At 39.9% G+C, this 21,776-nt stretch overlaps 1 protein-coding gene and 1 long non-coding RNA gene across 2 annotated transcripts; both read right to left on the bottom strand.

Moving 5' to 3' along the window:
• Window positions 1–185: 185 nt before the first annotated feature.
• On the bottom strand, window positions 186–6,690 carry LOC145793083 (uncharacterized). The gene is made up of 3 exons (XR_014333585.1): window positions 6,477–6,690; window positions 368–914; window positions 186–233 (listed from the first exon to the last, which is right to left on the bottom strand). It is a non-coding gene; the product is annotated as an uncharacterized LOC145793083 (long non-coding RNA).
• Window positions 6,691–13,271: 6,581 nt separating this feature from the next.
• On the bottom strand, window positions 13,272–15,717 carry LOC114310345 (probably inactive leucine-rich repeat receptor-like protein kinase At5g48380). The gene is given in 3 exon segments (XM_028256311.2): window positions 13,272–14,148; window positions 14,151–14,346; window positions 14,768–15,717. Coding segments are annotated over 3 exon segments (1,662 nt in total). The 5' UTR covers window positions 15,593–15,717; the 3' UTR covers window positions 13,272–13,507.
• Window positions 15,718–21,776: the final 6,059 nt, after the last annotated feature.

The following is a 21,776-nucleotide window of genomic DNA, read 5'->3' as shown; positions in this document are numbered from 1 at the left end:
CCCCTATCAAGCAGAGTTTCTTGGTAACTACCTGTTTTGAAAACAAGTTTTCCTTTCTCCAAGAGATTTCTTGGCAACTTCCCATTTTGAAAACAAGTTTCCGGGAAAGCAAAGTTTTCCACATCAAAGAGTTTTTTCAGTAACTATGGTCTAACCTCACAAGTGAGACCACAAACAAATCAGCGGAATAAAAGAGTAGACCAATTCCTATATATTTGCAGTCCTTCCATAGTCTATACAGCCAAACAACCCATATAAATAATTGTAAATATCTTCTAACATAACAGTATAGCCAACAATTCCTCAAAAAACGAAACAAAAGGGAAAAAAAACAGTATAGACAACAACAGTTGTGTAGAAATTATACCACTATTGAGGTCCACCTAACCAAACTCATGCCAACGCCAGCAGTCAATGGCAATCCTGTTCAGCATTAAAATTCTATTGTTTAATTGGAGTTCATCAGACTGGCTTCAAAATTCAACTTTAGCCATACACGAAATATCCCAGAAACCTGCAAATAAAAGATCAATTAGAATCAACAGCATGTATTTGCTAGCTCACTACACACGTACACACACAAAGATTCGCTCTCCCCTGTGTGCTTTTTGCTAGAATCGTGTGTCTGGACATCTGATGTGCAAATGGATTTGTTCAAGCCAAGCATAAGTGGAATACTTTCATTAACATGCAAGAGATTCAACCAAAAACAACGACTGAACTCTACTCGTCTATGCCTCATCAAGAGAAACCCAATGAAACAAGACATATGACTCAGTTGTGTGTCATAATTTATACTCCCTTGCTACATGAGTTAAATAAATGAACACAAATATTGATTCATCCCAATCTTCCAAATATTTCTAATAAACTAACTTTTTTCTGAAACCAAAATAGTCTATCCCACTAAACACCTGTTGGGTTGGGTTTCCATCCTATGTGGAGGAAGGCCCAAAACATTTAGTAAGTCCATGTGCATTCCAAAGCCCACATAGAGAGGTTATGTTTTTTGAAAAGATCTGACCCATAAGTTTAGGGTTACAAACCTTTTCTTTGTACACAAAAAGAGACATAGAAGCTGCCACCAAAACAGAGAGGAGAGGAGAAATTCTGTCCAGTAGTGATCAAGCTATCTGATCAACAAGAATCTGTGGTCCGATTGAGCTGAAATTTGGTAGGCGAGTTCACAACTCAAGACTCTAAATTCTGGACGGTGGAGATCAGATTTGGAGTTTTCTACTGCTGGTTTTTGGCCCGTGAACAGTACCATTTTTGGTGAGATTTTTCCTAAACTTTGTAGTTTGATCTTTGGTTGCCAAGGAAGCTTATTTGTAAGTTGTTCTTGATTGTTTGCCTCTAGTTCTATCTAGAGAGAACTCTTGTATACCCATTATTTGTTTATAGTGGAGATATTTGGTGGACTACGGTCCCGTGGTTTTTCCTTTCCACATCGGGAAGGTTTTCCACGTTAAAAATTTGCTGTCGTCTTATTGTGTGATTGTTGGATCATCACTTTCAGATTATTTTCATAATATATTGTGCTCTATTAAATAACTTCCTAATAGGTTCACACAAAGAGGGAGAATAAACTACTTCCGCTATTTTTTGTGCCGGATTCGGATATTTCGAATTGGTTTTTTGTTTTGTTTTCTCCCAACATAGTGGTATCAGAGTTTGGTTCATATTTTTGTGCATCTTGTGTTGAATAATGGAAGCAAATTTGAGTAGAATGGTTACCTTGAATGGTTCTAATTATCACACATGGAAAGGAAAAATGGAAGACCTCCTTTATGTGAAACAATTTCATCTACCGGTGTTTGCTACTGAAAAATCAGAAAATAAATCTGATGAAGAATGGACATTACTACATCGACAAGTGTGTGGGTACATTAGGCAATAGGTGGATGATAATGTTTTGAATCATATTAGTGGAGAGACACATGCCCGTACACTCTGGAACAAACTTGAACAATTGTATGCTCGGAAGACTGGAAACAATAAAATGTTTCTAATAAAGCAATTGATGACCTTGAGATACCAAGATGGAACCCCATTGACAGATCACTTGAACACTTTTCAAGGAGTAATTAATCAGTTGGCTGGAATGGGTATCAAGTTCGACGATGAGGTACAGGGGTTGTGCTTGCTTGGTACATTGCCGGACTCTTGGGAGACATTTAGAATGTCATTATCTAACTCGGCTCCAGATGGTGTAATCAATATGGATCTGGCTAAGAGCAGTATTTTAAATGAAGAGATGAGGAGGAAATCACAGGGATCTTCTTCACAGTCAGAGGTTTTGGTTACAGAAAGGAGGGGGAGAAGCAAGAGCAGAGGTCCGAAGAACAGAGATAGAGGTAGAAGCAAGTCCAACAAGTTTGCTAATGCTGAGTGTTATCATTGTGGCATGAAAGGGCACATCAAAAAACAGTGCAGAAAATTAAAGAGAGAGAACAAGGAGAAAGGGATTGAGCATGATGGAAAGGATAATGATCAAGTTGCCACCGCTACTTCCGAAGACTTTCTCATTGTTTATGATGAAGATGTTATTAACATAGCATGCCATGAGACCAACTGGGTGATTGATAGTGGTGCCTCTATTCATGCTACATCTCGAAAAGATTTCTTCACATCCTACATACTTGGTGACTTTGGTTCAGTAAAGATGGGTAATGATGGCTTGGCCAAAATTATTGGTGTTGGAGACGTGCACTTGGAGACGAATAATGGCACGAGGTTGGTTCTTAGAGATGTAAAGCATATTCCTGATATCCGTATGAATTTGATTTCTGCAGGTAAACTTGATGATGAAGGGTATTGCAACACTTTCAGTAATGGTCAGTGGAAGCTCACTAGGGGTGCTATGGTTGTGGCTCGAGGCAAGAAGCATTATACTTTGTACGTAATGCAAGCAAGGCTCCCCAAAGAAGCTATTAATGCAATGGATGATGAGTCTACAGTGGAATTGTGGCATAAAAGGCTTGCTCACATGAGTGGGAAAGGCCTGGCAACATTGGCTAAAAAGAATCTTTTGTCTGGAATAAAGAATGCACTTTTGAAAAGGTGTACTCACTGTTTGGCAGGAAAGCAAAATAGAGTTTCCTTCAAGAGTTCCCCTCCTTCAAGAAAGCCAAATATACTTGATTTGGTATATTCAGATGTCTATGGTCCTATGAAGACAAGAACACTTGGTGGCTCCCGTTACTTTGTGACCTTCATAGATGATTATTCAAGAAAGTTGTGGGTCTACACTTTAAAAAGCAAAGATCAAGTGTTGGAGACTTTTAAACAGTTCCAAGCCTTAGTTGAGAGACAGAATGGGAAGAAGCTCAGGTGCATCAAAACAGATAATGGGGGAGAGTATTGCGGTCCTTTTGATGATTATTGCAGACAACAGGGTATTCGACATCAAAAGACACCCCCGAAGACTCCTTAGTTGAATGGTTTAGCTAAAAGGATGAACAGGACACTAGTTGAAAGAGTTAGATGCTTACTTTCACAGGCACGGTTGCCAAGATCCTTTTGGGGTGAGGCTTTGAGTACAGTTGTACATGTTCTTAATCTCACACCATGTGTTCCTCTTCATTTCAATGTACCAGACAGAGTTTGGACTGGCAAGGATGTTTCCTATGATCACCTGCGTGTCTTTGGATGTAAAGCATTTGTTCATATTCCCGAAGATGAGAGGCCTAAGCTTGATATGAAGACCCGACAGTGTATTTTTCTAGGCTATGGCCTAGATGAGTTTGGCTACAGGTTATATGATCCAGTTGACAAGAAACTAGTGAGAAGCCGAGATGTTGTATTTATTGAAGATCAAACTATACAAGATATTGAAAAAGCAGATAACACAATGTCCTGGCATAGTGATGGTTTAGTTGACTTGGATCCTGTTCCTCTGACAGATTTGCCGGCACAGGTTGAACATGATGTTCAGAATGACCAACAAGGTCTAGGTGATGCTGATGACCCTTTACAGATCGAGACAGGTGATGAGAGTCTTGAGTAGTTGGCAACACCAGAGATACCACCAGATGTTCCAACCAGGAGGTCAGCTAGAGACCGACATCCTTCCACTTGGTATTCTACAGATGACTATGTGTTAATGACTGATGGGGGAGAGCCTAAGGGTTATGCAGAAGCCATGGAAGATGATCATAAGCTGGAATGGGCTGATGCGATGCAAGATGAGATGCAATCATTGTATGACAATCACACTTTTGAGTTGGTGAAACTACCTAAGGGCAAGAGAGCTTTAAAGAACAAGTGGGTGTACAGGGTGAACATGATGAACTCATTTCACAACCACGATACAAAGCTAGACTAGTTGTTAAAGGGTTCAGTCAGAGAAAAGGCATTGATTTTGATGAGATCTTCTCACCAGTTGTAAAAATGTCTTCTATTCGTGTGGTTCTTGGCTTAGCCGCTAGTCTAGACTTAGAGATTGAGCAAATGGATGTGAAAACTGCTTTCCTTCATGGTGACTTGGAGGAAGAGATTTACATGGAACAACCAGAGGGTTTCAGGGTGAAAGGAAAAGAGGATTATGTGTGTCAGCTAAAGAAAAGTCTTTATGGTCTGAAGCAAGCACCCAGGCAGTGGTATGAGAAGTTTGAGTCAGTTATGGAGGAGCAAGGCTACATGAAAACTACTTCTGACCATTGTGTATTTGTGCAGAAATTCTCTGATGATGATTTTATTATTTTACTGCTCTATGTTGATGACATGTTGATTGTTGGCAGGAATCCTTCAAGAATTGACAAATTGAAAAAACAACTAAGCAAGTTCTTTGCCATGAAAGACTTGGGGCCAACAAAGCAAATTCTTGGTATTCGAATCTATCGGAACAGAAAAGAGAAGAAATTGTACATGTTACAAGAGCAGTACATTGAAAAAGTGCTTGAAAGATTCAATATGAACAATGCTAAAGTGGTTAGCTCACCTCTTGCTACTCATTTTAAGTTAAGCACTAATCAAAGCCCTTCTACAAATAAAGAGAAGGAAGATATGAAAAGAGTTCCATATGCCTCAGCTGTGGGAAGCTTAATGTATGCAATGGTCTGCACAAGGCCAGATATAACTCATTCAGTTGGTGTGGTTAGCCGATTTCTTTCAAATCCAGGAAGAGAACATTGGAATGCAGTAAAGTGGATAATGAGATATCTTAGAGGCACTTCCAGGTTGACACTCAGTTTTGGAAATGGACAACAAATTTTAGTTGGCTACACTGATGCAGATATGGTAGGAGATGTGGATACCCGTAAGTCTACTTCGGGTTATTTGATCACTTTCTCAGGTGGAGCTGTTTCTTGGCAGGCAAGGTTGCAAAAATGTGTTGCATTCTCTACAACAGAGGCAGAGTTTATTGCGGCAACAGAAGCTTGTAAAGAGTTGCTATGGATGAAAAAGTTCTTGACGGAGCTTGGTTTCAAACAACAACAATATGTGTTGTTTTGTGATAACCAAAGTGCTATTCACTTGGCTAAGAACTCTACATTCCATTCGAGGTCGAAGCACATTGACGTGAGGTACCATTGGATAAGAGAAATTCTTAATCATAAGTTGTTGGAACTTGGAAAAATTCATACTGATGATAATGGTGCTGACATGTTGACAAAAGCTTTGGTAAGGGAGAAGCTTGAGACATGTTGCTCAATTGCCGGGATTCAGCTTTGGTAAGGGAGAAGCTTGAGACATGTTGCTCAATTGCCGGGATGGAGAATCCCTCCACCTAGTTGGAAAGGGGGAGATTTGTTGGGTTGGGTTTCCATCCTATGTGGAGGAAGGCCCAAAACATTTAGTAAGCCCATGTGAATTCCAAAGCCCACATGGAGAGGTTATGTTTTTTGAAAAGATCTGGCCCATAAGTTTAGGGTTACAAACCTTTTCTTTGTACACAAAAAGAGACATAGAAGCTGCCACCAAAACAGAGAGGAGAGGAGAAATTCTGTCTAGCAGTGATCAAGCTATCCGATCAACAAGAATCTGTGGTCCGATTGAGCTGAAATTTGGTAGGCGAGTTCACAACTCAAGACTCTAAATTCTGGACGGTGGAGATCAGATTTGGAGTTTTCTACTGCTAGTTTTTGGTGAGATTTTTCCTAAACTTTGTAGTTTGATCTTTGGTTGCCAAGGAAGCTTATTTGTAAGTTGTTCTTGATTGTTTGCCTCTAGTTCTATCTAGAGAGAACTCTTGTATACCCATTATTTGTTTATAGTGGAGATATTTGGTGGACTACGGTCCCGTGATTTTTCCTTTCCACGTCGGGAAGGTTTTCCACGTTAAAAATTTGCTGTCGTCTTGTTGTGTGATTGTTGGATCATCACTTTCAGATTATTTTTAGAATATATTGTGCTCTATTAAATTACTTCCTAATAGGTTCACACAAAGAGGGAGAATAAACTACTTCCGCTATTTTTGTGCCGGATTCGGATATTTTGAATTGGTTTTTTGTTTTGTTTTCTCCCAACAACACCAAGCACCAGCAGTTAGCTTGAGTGGTTCCATGCCACCCTAAGGGGAAAATTTTAATTCCTGGTTGCAACACAGGTGCACGCATTCAAAAATAAAATAAAAATCCGAGTAGCACGTCATATAAAAGAAAGTGAAGATAGTACATTTACCTAATCAAATAATATATGATAAAGAAAGAAACTACAAAACATGCAAGTTTAAACATTCTCTGACTTGATTTCTTCTCGAATACCTAATACACTAACAAGGACATCAAATTTAATAACACTGACCCTTTAGCCAAAAGATGCAAGAGACAAACAAAAACGAAAATAAGAGAGCTCAGCAGATGAGGTTTATTTACTATCTTGAACCGATCTATAGTTCCAGACATGATTCCCCTTGATGCATCCATCTCATTGCCCTGATTTACAAGAACAATCCATTCAAAAACCAAAATGAAAAATTTCTTCTCTAAAAGAATTAATCCTGTTTTCACAATTTCAACCAACTTACCATCCGGTCCAGCATACGGTTATGGCTCTCCACTGCATATCACCTGTTAATTGTCAAGGGATTATATGGTTTCTGTTAATGTATATTATATCTACTGTATTATATTAATTATAACAACGTATATATTAAACATATCAACACAATCATACTAATATATTAATAGGGTATAGGATGCCAGAGCATGCCTTCCTTTCGGCTGCTTTCGGCTACTTTTAATATTTTATGTGTTTCTTTCATCATAATGTTGTATACACCAGCTCCTATAAATGGAGTCTCTTCTTGCATTGTTAGTAACAATCAATACAAGAGTTTTCTTATTCTGTCAATATCATTCTCTTATTTGTTTCATGGTATCAGAGCACAGGTATACTGCCTAGTCTCTTCTGCATCAAATTTTTTTTATTTTGAGCAGATTGGTTGCATATCTCGTCCTTATCTAAATTACAGATTGGACCACACCAGAACCTTCGTCTCCTCACGACGAATCCAACGCCACCACATTCATCCTCATCCGACGCCCCACGCGCCGTCACGCGCCGCCAGAAAGTTAGTCCACGCGCTGCCTCGCTGCTCCGACGCGCTCTACGCGCCTCACACTTGCCCCGTGCTATCGTGCGCCGCGGCCTCACCTGCTAACGTGAGCCGCGTGTTTCTGACGTCAGCTGACGTCAGCCCTGGTGCTTCCGTGCGCTGCCTGGCTCCTCTGCTAACGTACGCCGCGCCTCTCTGTGCTACCGTGCGCCGCCCTGTGACACAGCAGTGACGTCATCTTTGACCAGCTGGTGACGTCATCTTTGACCAGTTTTGTTGACCAACTTTGACCAGCCCATTTACTGCCTTCTGGTCATCTTTTTTTTTGGTCCGTTCACTCATTTCCCACTGATTTCGGCCCTCTGAATTCACTGGTAACCTCAGATTTCTCAAATTCGGCTTCGATAATACTGCTTTTTTCTCATGGATCGCCTGGACTCCTCTAACCACCCTATTTCTGTTGTTCTTGACGGAACAAACTATGTCTTATGGGCACAAGCTATGTCTGGGTTCCTCAAAGGAAAGAAACTTTGGCGCATCATCACTGGGGATGTGTGCAAACCCATCCCAGCCACCACCGAATCCGCTGCCACCACCGACTCCGCTGATAAATATGTTGACCGTCTGGAGGATTGGGATAGTAAAAACTATCAGATCATCACTTGGCTCCGTAATACTTCTATTACTTCTATCAGCCTTCAGTTTGGTCGATTCCAACTAGACTCTGCTTCCTCTCCAGCCAAAGCCATCTGGGATTTTTTACGAGAACGCTACCAGACTACTGGCCTTGCTCACCAATATCAGCTTCTGAGTCATCTTCACCGTATGCGCCAAGAAAACACTCAAACCATTAATGATTTTCTCTCACAAATGTATTCTGTTTGGGATCAACTCGCTCTCTCTGAACCTCCATGGGATTGTACTAAGGATGCTGCCTTGTTCACTACTTACCGTGACCAACAACGCTTGGTTCACTTTCTCATGGCTCTCACTCCCCGTTTTGAGCCAGTCCGCGCCTCTCTCCTTCATCGCACTCCTTTACCTACTCTTGAGCAAGCAATTTCTGAACTCCTGTCAGAGGAAACCAGGTTTGGTACTCTCCATCCCCACCCTGTGGACTCTGTTCTTGCTACTCCCCAGCTTCGAAGTTCTCCTTCACCACCTTCCCCACAGAAACCACCTGTCTGCAACTACTGTCACAACCGCACTCTTCCGTCGACTCATCTTCTGGTCAATTGTCCAGTTCGTCTTTGTCGGTTTTGCAACAAGACTGGTCCTGGTCATCTCCAGCATGATTGCTTCCGCAACCCTGCCCGTGCCTCTCGCACTGGTCCCTCCCCCGGACATTTTTCCCGCAACAACTCTCATCGTTCTGGGCCTCCGTCTAAACCACTGCCTACTCCACGCACTGCTGCTGCTGCCTCAGAGGATTTACCTGCCTCTGTCCCTATAGATCCTTCCACTCCGGTCTTCTCTCACACCGATGTGGAAGCCATGTTTCACCATTTTTGGCAGAACTCCAGTACTCCTCCATCTACTGCTTTGTCTGTCACCGCAGGTAACACTTCCTGGTACTTTGACTCCGCCTGTTGTAATCACATGACCTTTGACCCTACTATTTTTTCTCCTCTCTCTTCTACTTCTCCTGTTCCTTCTATCCATACTGCTGATGGGTCTCTTCTATCTGTAAGTCATGTTGGTTCTGTTTCCACCTCTCACTTATCTTTATCTCATGTCTATCTTATGCCCGCTCTCACTTTAAATCTTATATCCATTAGTCAATTATGTGAGCATGGTCTAACTGTTACCTTTTCCCCTACTGGTTGTTTGGTGCAGGACCCTCGGACGGGGCAAACTCTTGGGATCGGCCGTAAGCATGGACGTCTCTACGAACTTATCCATCTTCATGTTCCGGATTCCTCTCAGATCACCGCTCCTACCACTGCTACCCCTGCTCCCCCTTTATCTTCTTTTCAGCTTTGGCACTGTCGTTTAGGCCATCTTTCTGTTAGTCGTTTAAAATCTTTAATTTCTCGTGGTCATTTAGGTCCTGTAAGTGCTGATGCTTTAGATTGTGTGTCCTGTCAACTTGCTAAACAACCTGCCTTGTCGTTTAATAAAAGTGACTCTGTTTCTCTTGCACCATTTGATCTCATCCATTCTGATATTTGGGGCCCCTCTCCTACTCCCACTATGGGCGGAGCCCGCTATTTTGTTATTTTTGTAGATGATTTTTCTCGTTTTACATGGTTATTTCTTATGAAAACTCGATCTGAACTCAAACAACTTTATTACAATTTTGCTGCCATGGTTAAAACACAATTTTCTAAAACTATTAAACTTTTTCGTTCTGACAATGCCATGGAATATAAAGATTTTGACTTTCTTTCCTTCCTTCAGAGTCATGGTACTCAACCTCATCGATCCTGCCCCGGCACGTCTCAACAAAATGGACGTGCTGAACGGAAACATCGGCATCTTCTCGACACTACTCGCGCTCTTCTTTTGTCTTCCTCTTGTCCGGAACATTTTTGGGGGGAAGCGGCTCTCACTGCTGCTTACACTATCAATTGTATCCCTACACCTGTCATTCATAATCACACTCCTTATGAGCGTCTGTATGGCACCCGTCCCCCCTACGCCAACCTTAAAGTCTTTGGCTCTGCCTGTTTTGTTCTTCTCCAACCTCATGAACGTACCAAACTTGAACCTCGTTCCCGCCTTTGTTGCTTCTTGGGGTATGGTATTGAACATAAGGGGTATCGTTGTTGGGATCCTCTCTCCCAACGACTTCGTATCTCTCGTCATGTGGTCTTTTGGGAACACAAAATGTTTTCCTCTCTCTCTCCCTTCCGTTTATCCGTTCCCTCACCCTCTCTTTTTTTTACTGACCCTTCCACAGATCTATTTTCTGATGACCTTCCTCCACCACCCTTGCCCGCCTCTCTCGAGTTTTCTGCTCCGTCTGTTCCACCACCCCTGCCAACCTCTCTCGAGATCGCCTTGCCTACCGGTTTGTCCCATGCACCTGCTCCCTCTGATGGTCCTGCTCCTGCTCCTTCGGGATCCTCCCCTCCTGCTGAGTCTCTTCCTCTGGCTCCTCCTCCCTCTGCACGACCACACCGGGTAACCCAACCTCCTACTCGTCTTCGTGACTTTATTGTTGGTTCTACTGCTTTTTCTACTTATGAACCGACCTCCTATCGTGAGGCTCGCTCTAATCCTCTTTGGCAGCAAGCTATGACTGATGAATTGCAGGCTTTAGACAAAACTCATACTTGGGACATTGTTGATCTTCCTCCTGGCAAGACTGCCATTGGCTGCAAATGGGTATACAAAATCAAGACTTGTTCTGATGGATCTATTGAGCGCTACAAAGCCCGCCTTGTTGCCAAAGGCTTCAATCAAGAATATGGTATTGATTATGAGGAGACCTTTGCTCCTGTTGCTCGTCTCACCTCTGTTCGCAGCTTGATTGCTGTTGCTACCGCTCGACAATGGGATCTTTATCAAATGGACGTGAAAAATGCTTTTCTTAATGGTGTTCTTCTCGAGGAGGTCTACATGCACCCTCCCCCTGGGTCTGCTTATCTCCCGCATCAAGTCTGCAAACTTCGGCGTGCATTATATGGTCTCAAACAAGCTCCCCGTGCTTGGTTTGCCAAGTTCAGCTCCACTATTCAGAAATGTGGTTTTGCCTCCAGCTCTTATGATACTGCTCTTTTTATCCGAAAAACAGCTCACGGAACCACCCTGCTTTTACTTTATGTCGATGACATGATTATCACCGGTGATGATATCGATGGTATTCTTCGCCTTAAACAGTTTCTTAGCCATCATTTCGAGATGAAAGATCTTGGTCCTCTCAGCTATTTCTTGGGTCTTGAAATCTTCCATGATTCTACGGGTTCTTTTCTCTCTCAGGCTAAGTATACCTCTGATCTTCTCACACGTGCTGGTCTTACGGATTGCAAGACTGCCCCTACTCCCCTGGACCCTCAGAGTCGTCTTACACCTCTTGATGGCACTCTTCTCCCTGATGCTACACTATATCGTCAGCTGGTTGGCAGTCTTGTCTATCTCACCGTTACTCGTCCTGATATTGCCTATGCCGTTCATATTGTCAGCCAGTTTATGTCCGCTCCTCGTACCCCTCATTATGCTGCCTTGCTTCGTATCCTTCGGTATCTCAAAGGCACCCTGTTTCATGGTCTTCATTATTCTGCCCGCTCCTCTCTTCAGCTTCGTGCCTTCTCCGATGCTGATTGGGCTGGCGATCCTACTGACCGGCGCTCTACTACTGGGTTCTGCTTTTTTCTGGGTGATTCTCTTATTTCTTGGCGCAGCAAGAAACAATCTCTTACTGCTCGTTCCAGTACCGAGGCCGAATACCGTGCTCTTGCTGATGCTACTCAAGAACTTCTCTGGCTTCGTTGGCTCCTTGCTGACATGAGTGTTACCCCCTCTGGTGCTACTGACCTCTTTTGTGACAATCACAGTGCTCTTCAAATTGCTCACAATGATGTTTTTCATGATCGCACCAAGCACATTGAGATTGACTGCCATTTTATTCGTCAACACGTCGCTCGTGGTACTGTCCATCTCCATCCAATCTCTTCTGTTGATCAACCTGCTGATATCTTCACCAAAGCTCATTCTCCTGGCCGCTTCGTTGAACTTGTCTCCAAACTCCAGTTGGTTGATGTTTGTCCTCCTTGAGTTTGAGGGGGGCTGTTAATGTATATTATATCTACTGTATTATATTAATTATAACAACGTATATATTAAACATATCAACACAATCATACTAATATATTAATAGGGTATAGGATGCCAGAGCATGCCTTCCTTTCGGCTGCTTTCGGCTACTTTTAATATTTTATGTGTTTCTTTCATCATAATGTTGTATACACCAGCTCCTATAAATGGAGTCTCTTCTTGCATTGTTAGTAACAATCAATACAAGAGTTTTCTTATTCTGTCAATATCATTCTCTTATTTGTTTCAGTTTCTTTGTCAAGATATCTTAGATTCAAATAGTCACAAGTTTCAGTCCGAGCATAAAAATAAAAAATAAAAACACTTCACTTATTCAATTGGGCACTACAACATTTACAACATAATTTATGCAATCTGGCTAAAATATGCACATAAAAATGCAATCTTGCCCATGAGTGGTATTTTGGTCCCAGCATTGAGGTATGTTAGCACCCTTCTTGACTGTTCCTTGCACCAATAGCTAGGTTATAAATGATTCCATGCAAAAACATCGACCTTGTTAATTTTTGTGGTTATCATTTCTTCACAGCAGTTAAATACATGCTTCTGTGGTACCCATGGTGACGTAGAAAGAGTAAACACTACAAACACTAGCTATAATGACATTGATTCACCAAAATTTCAGCATGAGTGAGAGCTAACCAAAAGAAAAACTACTTTGAATGATTAAGCAGTGCCTGCTTGCTTGAGGACAAGCAGCACATAAGAATTTGACTGGTAAAATGACGATTGAAGATATTGTGGAACTCACTCTCTTTAAAAAGAAGACTCTATCTTGCAGGCTGTTTATGGCACTGTCATTGCTACACTCATCAATCTCTTGAGAGTAAGAGGAAGATACTCGAATGCCACCCTCTTCAATGCTATCAAAGAGTGCTGCTTTAGAGGGACGGTAATCCCTGCATTCAGAAGGGCCGCACAACGACTTCAGAGAAGTAGACAAAGAAACAACAAAAATTGGGAATTTTCCATTGAAACCAAAAAGGGGAAATGAAAAACTAAACAGAAAGTTCCATACTTCTGTATATATGCATTGAAATGGATGATAAAATAAAATTAGAGAACCCAGAACACTAAGAAAGCAAGCAGTACATTGCAGGTCTCTATTTCAGAAAAGTGATTATAAACAGTGATTATAAAAAATAAATAGTGTACAGTAGTTGACCACCTAAGTTAGCCCAGTTGGTTCAACACACTAGCAGTAGCAATTTATGTTTGCTTCGACATCTAATGATCATCCACAATGCCATGTTTCTTCCCAGTGGCCCTCATTGTTTGGTACACTTGAAGCATTGTTGGCCTCTGCTCTGGCAATGACTGAACACATTTACACGCAATACTAAGGAACTCAAAGATCTCACCATCGAATCCTAGCCCGATCAGAGACTTGTCAACTGCATCACGCAGACTAAAAGGGGTTCTATCAGAATTTGCAGAAGCATTGATGGTTTCCTTCCCTGTAACCAGCTCAATAAGCACAACTCCGAAGCTATACACATCCTTCTTATCAAAACCCAGCTCCAACAATTCACCATTCATCAGGTTCATAAACATTGCATCCCCAAAATTAGAGATTTTCGGCTCAAAATTCCGATCTAGTAGTATACATTTTGAGCTTATGTTATGATGGAATACCCGGAATCTTTTGTTGTGGTGGTGAAGCCATGCCAATCCTCTTGCTAACCCAACAGAAATTTTAACCCTCACAGGCCATTTCATGATGTTGAGGTCATATTCTGGATGGTGTAGCCAATCATAGAGGTTACCATTTGATATATATTTGTAAATCAATAATCTGTCAACTCTATCCTCTCTTTCATAGCAGAATCCAATCAGAGGTACTAAATTAGTGTGCCTCAATCTACCACCTCGGCTACAAACTGTCCCTCGGAGTAGTGTGAATCGTAGAACCTCTTGACGGCCAGGAACCAACCATTTGGGAGAACTGCCTTATACATTGTCCCTGTCTTTCCAAACCCGATAATGCTGTCTTCTCCAAAATTGTCAGTAACATTCATGAGTTCTGTGAAACTTATTCTAGTAACCAACTTCTCCAATTTAGAAATCTGTGAATCAAATTAGTCAGAACTTTGTATCAACTACAAGTGAAAACAAAAATTAATTGACCGACACGCATGAAAATGAGTTCCGAAAGAGATACCATATGACTCAGTTTTGGATATTCATATGTAGGAAGAAGAATGATTTTTCACTATTATTCTTTGACCTCATGTAAAATATAATGCTCTATTACTTTTTAAGATTTTTTTCCTAGACAGATTATAATAACATACTACACATGTCTGTTATAGTACAATTCATGGTCTCAATTCAATACTAAACAAGTTCGAACTAATTGAATATTTGGGTCAGAAATTCCCTTAATCGGTTTGTCATTTTCTAATATAATTAACAACTTGAAGTACCAACCATACTACAATAATCAACTATTCGTACAATAACAAATAAATAAATAATTACTCTTACCTCTTGGGTTCTTTTATTCTTCCCGCTGCTCACAATCTCCTTTAATAGTGGATTATTAATGGGCAAACAAAACAAAGAAAGAGCAAAAACCAGAACAGTTGAAACCGACCAACCTTCCACGAAGCCACCCAAGAAAATAGCAACACCATCATTCTTACGAGCCTTGCAGCTTTCCAACGGACCCCCACAAAGTCCTTTATTATTTGCATATCTCTGAGTTGTAACATCGAAAAAAAATGGCACCGGCCCCGACAAGAGATTGTTAGCAACACTAAAAAACTTGATGCGATGCAGCAGGCCAAGCTCATGTGGAATTTTTCCAGTGAGCCGATTGTTATCGAGTTTAAGCAAATTGAGATAACTAAGATTTGCAATATCCTTTGGAATTTCACCACTGAAACTGTTGCCCGAAAGATCCAACGATGTAACAAAACCGATCAGCCTGGACATATTTGAAGGTATGGTTCCAAAAAGATTGTTGTTTGAAAGATTTAAACCCGTTAAGGAGGAGCAGTTTATGATACCCCGAGGAAACTCACCCTTGAGTCCCATGCCTGAGAGTCGGATATTTAAGACCCTGTTCTCTTCATTCCTCCAGCATTCTATTCCAGTAAAGTTGCAGATGAAGCCTTCACTCTTGTTGTGGAAATTCCATGAAGTGCCCAAGTAATTGTAAGGGTCTTCCAAGGACTTCTTTATTGATTTCAAGCATGAAATATCATTCCCAAATCCATTGGATACTGTGAAAAAGTTGCTCATAAGTGACAACCAGACAACCGTTTTGAGGACAGTACTAAGGACTCTTGCATTGAAACCCATTTGCATGAAAGCCTCTTGGTATTTATTGGTAGGTAGGGGAAAAAAATGGAATATTTGAAGGAGTTAAGTGGAACTGTAAGATACGGTCTCTGGATTGGAACTCATAGCACCAAATACATTGGAAAAATTAACGATTTGGAAGATAAGCTTCAGAGACAGAGACTTATAACAACAAACCTTGTGTGGGACACATGTACAGAAAACGTGTTGTCTGCTGTGCCGTGCAAAATTGTTTGAAACCAATAAAAAAATGAGATACTTACCAATCCGTCCTATTAACTAGACTTATTTATCTACAAGTCTTAATTGATAAATTTATCACTATAAAAATAAGAGACTGATAAATTTATTCATAAAAACAAAAAGACTAATAAATTTATCACTATAAATTTATTCATAAAAGTAACAGATTGATAAATTTATCACTTGACAAATTTATCAATAGGACTTAATAGATAATAAATCTCAAAAGTAGGACCTATTGGTAATTTCTCTTAAAAAAATTCATCCAATGTGACCGGCACACTTGTGAAATTGCAGTTTACAATAATGGGTATTTAAAAAAAAAAAAAATAGAGAAAAAAAAAAGGATAGTATCTTTGCTCATGAAATTTATGTATCGTATATCATCACTTTTGTTTCTTTTTGGCAAGACTCGATATTCATATATTTACCGATTGATATATTAACGGATGATGTGGTATAATTTTATTAATTTTGAATATTTGTAATCTGTATAATAGATGGGATCATAATTTTAAAATTATATTGCTATAACATGTATTTATACATTAATTGGTATAATAATTAACATTTGTAGTACTATTGAATTGACAATCAATGGTAGTTCTTTCAGCTTTCAATGCATGGAAACCAGGGTCTTTGAGGGGAAAGAGACAACAAGGGAGACCAAGAAGACTTGGGCGGGTCAAGCACGGGAGAATTTATTAACGTTTACGAGTTCTACTTGGGTCGAGCTGGCGAATGATGCTAAGCCCAAAGAATGGGCTTGGTCTTGGACTCCCCAAATTCACTTTTTTAAGCTAAGGAGCATTGAATAATTTCTCCTAAAACAATGGTTCACTGTGTTGTTGTAATTATTATTGTTTATTTTTTAAATCCTAGAAGATAATGAGACGTGTCAATTTTTAAATGACGTGTAACAGTGATCCCTACAAGATCCAAATGATCAAATACACATTGATTTTCAAAATATGCACTTTGTTGTATTTTGACCATCAAAATATGCCTTTGTTACATTTTAATCTCTAATCTTTTAAATTTGTTCCATTATTTATTGGAAAAGTCTACAATGTGCACCTTATAAAAGGGCATATGATATGCACTTATTCTATGGCCCATATCGTGCCACATAATAAACAATGACCTGCTAAACCGGTCATGTAACAGGTTACAGAAAGAATCATAACATTCATTGTAATATCATAACAATATTACAATGAATCATAACAATTTCATAATATTCACCAAAGTGTCATAACAAAGACACTATAAATCATAACAATATGATAAGAACTCATAACAAATATAGTTATTTGTAATTAATTATCATAACATTTGAATCGTAACATTTGAATCGTAACTTTTGGTGGTACAAATCATAACTTTTAGTGACGATTCATAACCATAACACATTGAGTATAACTTTTTTTCCCACAATCATAACCACATTAACAAACTATCATAACTTTTATCAATGAATCATAACATGGCATGTTGATTATAATTTTGTCCCAAAAATCATAACAACATTAACAAAAACTTTTAAATTTTCAAACACAATTGATTGTGTAATCAATTGGTATAGCATATTGGAGTGAATGGAAAAACGTAATTGATTGCAAAATCGATTGGATTGAAAGACCACAATTGATTATACCATCGATTAGTGGCTAGTGTTTTGAACTTTCACAATTGATTGTACAATCCATTAGAATATAAGGGAGATTGAAATATGACAATTGATTGGACAATTGATTGTACAATTGATTGTAGGGATCCTTGATATAATAAACCTAATTGATTCCGTAATCAATTAGTTTTCATAAACCAATTGATTGTGTAATCAATTGGTATAGCATATTGGAGTGAATGGAAAATCGTAATTGATTGCAAAATCGATTGGGTTGAAATACCACAATTGATTATACAATCGATTAGTGGCTAGTGTTTTGAACTTTCACAATCGATTGTACAATCCATTAGAATATAAGGGAGATTGAAATATGACAATTGATTCTACAATTGATTGTAGGGATCCTTGATATAATAAACCTAATTGATTCAGTAATCAATCAGTTTTCATAAGCCACACTAAACCAATTAATTCCCAACTTATTCATAGTTCCCAAAGAATTAGTAAAAGCCTAATCATTAATATCAATGTAGTCAATATTCGAATAGTAATTGATCGGTTTATCGGTTGCCATTTATATGTAATTTTGTTCTTGTGTTTTCATTACCTCAAACATTATCACTAACAAAAACGCATGACACTCCAACTACGTTTCTCGTTTTTAATTCTCTCTCTCTCACTCTCACTCTTTCTTTCGTTGTCATTATTAGTGAATTAAACAGTAATGTTATTGTTACCAACTTCAATTAATCATGCCCTTTGATCCACTGAAACACAACCATCATCATCGACGTAGCCCATTGTAATAGCATTGTTGCCACTACTAGTGTCATGTTGTCATTATGTCCAAATGATGACGTCGGGTATAAATGACTTTGACACACACTACAAGAATTTTCACTTTTGGCGACTAAATTTTTAGTCGCTAAAAGTCAATTTTTGTGTACAAAAAATAAATAACTTTAACTGTCAAAGTACACACAAACCAACTATTGTTCAAATTAAAATAATAATTTCATACAAAATATAGAATCATACAAAAAGTAAAGCTTTCCATATACAAAAAATAAATTTACTACCATGTGAAATGACTATTTGGCATGGTACAAATTACCACGTAATCTGTACCACGACAAAAGGTGATGTATGTACCAAGACAAAAGTACATCTATGTACCACGACAAAAAATCATATATATGTACGACGACAAAAGGTGATCCATGTACCATGCCTGTAATTATCTGTTGGCTGCCAAAAGTTTTTTGTATCAGTAATAGTGAACTGCACAAACGCCGGGGATAACAAAAGTATTACATTAGTTCTATACAAAAGTGAGATTTCTTCTCCATACACCAAAATATTACTCTGAAAGTCCACGCAACAAAGTCATCTACAAAAAACAAAAAAAACAAAAAAACGTTAGAATTGGACCCAAAAATGCCCAACTTCATGAATGAATTTGGGAACAAGTTACAAATAACATATCAAAGAAGCAACCTTCCATGATGAATCAATTATCAGTCTTTCTAAAGTCTTTTGTTATAAGGAACATTGTTAAATGCAGAACAATCATTACTAAATCTGTCATTACTAACATAAAGCTAATGTAACAATCTTTTATTTGTATGCAACATGTATCCAAATTCTATGGCTAAACCAATATCAAAGCCCGATGTGAATAGAAACTATTCTTTTTACCAACTTCCTCATTAATTGTTTGCAAAAAACACTTGAATCATTAGATTGGATATAAAACTATCCCTACTTATTAATGTCTGTCAGTGCCATTTCATTGAAGATATTAGAACATGTGAGAAAAATAATAACCAAAATAAAGTTCAATCACAAAAGGAAATATGTAGAAATGTATGTTCAATCACAAAAGCAACCTTCCATGATGAATCAATTATCAGTTTTGGGCATATTCGGCTCTAACTCCCAACCAACGGATCCGAATTACATTCCGTTAGTTGTCACAAGTCCTATTTGTCATGGGGAAGCTGCCCATGAGAGTCACACGGTGGTTCGGGGGCTGTTTTCAATTTTCGCCCCCAAACTGCCATTTTTTGAGTAAGTTTTGGGCGTATTCGGCTCTAACTCCCAACCTACGGGTCCGGATTATATTCTGTCAGTTGTCACAAGTCCTATTTGTCATGGGAAAGCTGCCCGTGAGAGTCACATGGTAGTTCGGGGGCTGTTTTGATTTTTCGCCTCCAAAACGCCCTTTTTCGAGTAAGTTTTGGGCGTATTCCGCTCTAACTCCCAACCTACGGATCCGAATTACATTCCGTCAATTATCACAAGTCCTATTTGTCATGGGGAAGCTGCCCGTGAGAGCCACATGACGGTTCGGGGGCTATTTTGAATTTTCGGCCCTGAAACACCCTTTTTAGACTAAGTTTTGGGCGTGTTCGGCTGTAAATCCCAATCTATGGGTTCGAATTACATTCCTTCAGGTTTGACAAGTCTTATTTGTCATGGGGAAGCTGGTCGTGAGAGTCACACGGTGGTTCGGGGGCTGTTTTCAATTTTCGCCCCGAAATGCTTTTTTCGAGTAACTTTTGGGCGTATTCGGCTCTAAATCCCAACCTACGGGTCCGAATTACATTTTGTCAGTTGTCACAAGTCCTATTTGTCATGGGAAAGCTGCCCGTGAGAGTCACATGGTAGTTCGGGGGGTGTTTTGATTTTTCGCCTCCGAAACGCCCTTTTTCGAGTAAGTTTTGGGCGTATTCGGTTCTAATTCCCAACCTACGGGTCCGAATTACATTTAGTCAGTTGTGACAAGTCCTATTTGTCATGGGAAAGCTGCCCGTGAGAGTCACATGGTAGTTAGGGGGCTGTTTTGATTTTTCGCCTCCGAAACGCCCTTTTTCGAGTAAGGTTTGGGCGTATTTGGCTCTAACTCCCAACCTACGGATCCGAATTACATTATGTAAATTATCACAAGTCGTATTTGTCATGGGAAAGCTGCCCGTGAGAGCCACATGGCGGTTCGGGGGCTATTTTGAATTTTCGGCCCTGAAACGCCTTTCTTAGACTAAGTTTTGGGCGTGTTCAGCTGTAAATCCCAATCTATGGGTTCGAATTACATTCCTTCAGCTTTGACAATTCTTACTTGTCATGGGGAAGCTGCTCGTGAGAGTCACACGGTGGTTCGGGGGCTGTTTTCAATTTTCGCCCCCGAAACGTTTTTTTCGAATAAGTTTTGGGCGTATTCGGCTCTAAATCCCAACCTACGGGTCGGAATTACATTCCGTCAGTTGTCAGAAGTCCTATTTTCCATGGGGAAGCTGCCGTGAGAGCCACACGGCGGTTCGGGGGCTATTTTGAATTTTCAGCCCCGAAACGACCTTTTTTGAGTAAGTTTTGGGCATATTCGGGTCTAAATCCCAACTTACGAGTCCGAATAACATTCTGTCAGTTGACACAAGTCGTATTTGTCATGGGGAAGCTGCCGGTGGGATTCACACGGTGGTTCGGGGTCTGTTTTGAATGTTCGCCTCCAAACCGCCCTTTTTCGATTAAGTTTTGGGCGTATTCGGCTCTAACTCTCAACGTATGGGTCCGGATTATATTCCGTCAGTTGTCACAAGTCCTATTTGTCATGGGGAAGCTACCCGTGAGAGTCACATGGTGGTTCGGGGGCTGTTTTGATTTTTCGCCTCCAAAATGCCCTTTTCCGAGTAAGGTTAGGGCGTATTCGGCTCTAACTCCCAACCTATGGGTCCAAACACATTCCGTCAGTTGTCAGAAGTCCTATTTGTCATGGGGAAGCTGTCTGTGAGAGCCACAAGGTGGTTTGGGGATTGGTTTGAATTTTTGCCCCCGGAACGCCTTTTTTAAACCGAGTTTAAGGCGTTTTCGGCTCAAACTCGAAGCCTACAAGTCCGAATTACATTCCGTCAGTTCAATTCTCTTTCAAAAAATGGTTTTTTTTTTTAATCAATATTATGTTACAGATTCCATGATTCTCATGCCATGCCATGCCAATTTCTTTATATCATCATTTCTTTATGTCATCACAAGTTATATGGCATCAAGCAATTTCCCAAATGCCCATTCCATTGTCATTTAATCAGAATTTCATCCCTTACATTCTCAAGAAATAAAATTAGCCTCAACCAACAACCCAGAAAAATTTAATCTTGCAAGTTCAAACCATCATATATTATATAGCCTACAATGCGATCCAGAAGCTTATGCGAACAATCTAGCATCTATCAGACAAATTTACCAAAACATGCACCAATATCTTGTATAAAAACAGTGGATAACATTTTAGTGGTACAGCTCAGAATCATGAGTGGTAAA

The sequence above is a fragment of the Camellia sinensis genome, chromosome 6 (assembly GCF_055761805.1).
Source record: "Camellia sinensis isolate YWXY chromosome 6, ASM5576180v1, whole genome shotgun sequence".
In the NCBI taxonomy this organism is placed as follows: Eukaryota; Viridiplantae; Streptophyta; class Magnoliopsida; order Ericales; family Theaceae; genus Camellia; species Camellia sinensis.
The sequence above is the reverse complement of the archived record's forward strand: the minus strand, read 5'-3'. Positions and strand labels throughout refer to the sequence as shown.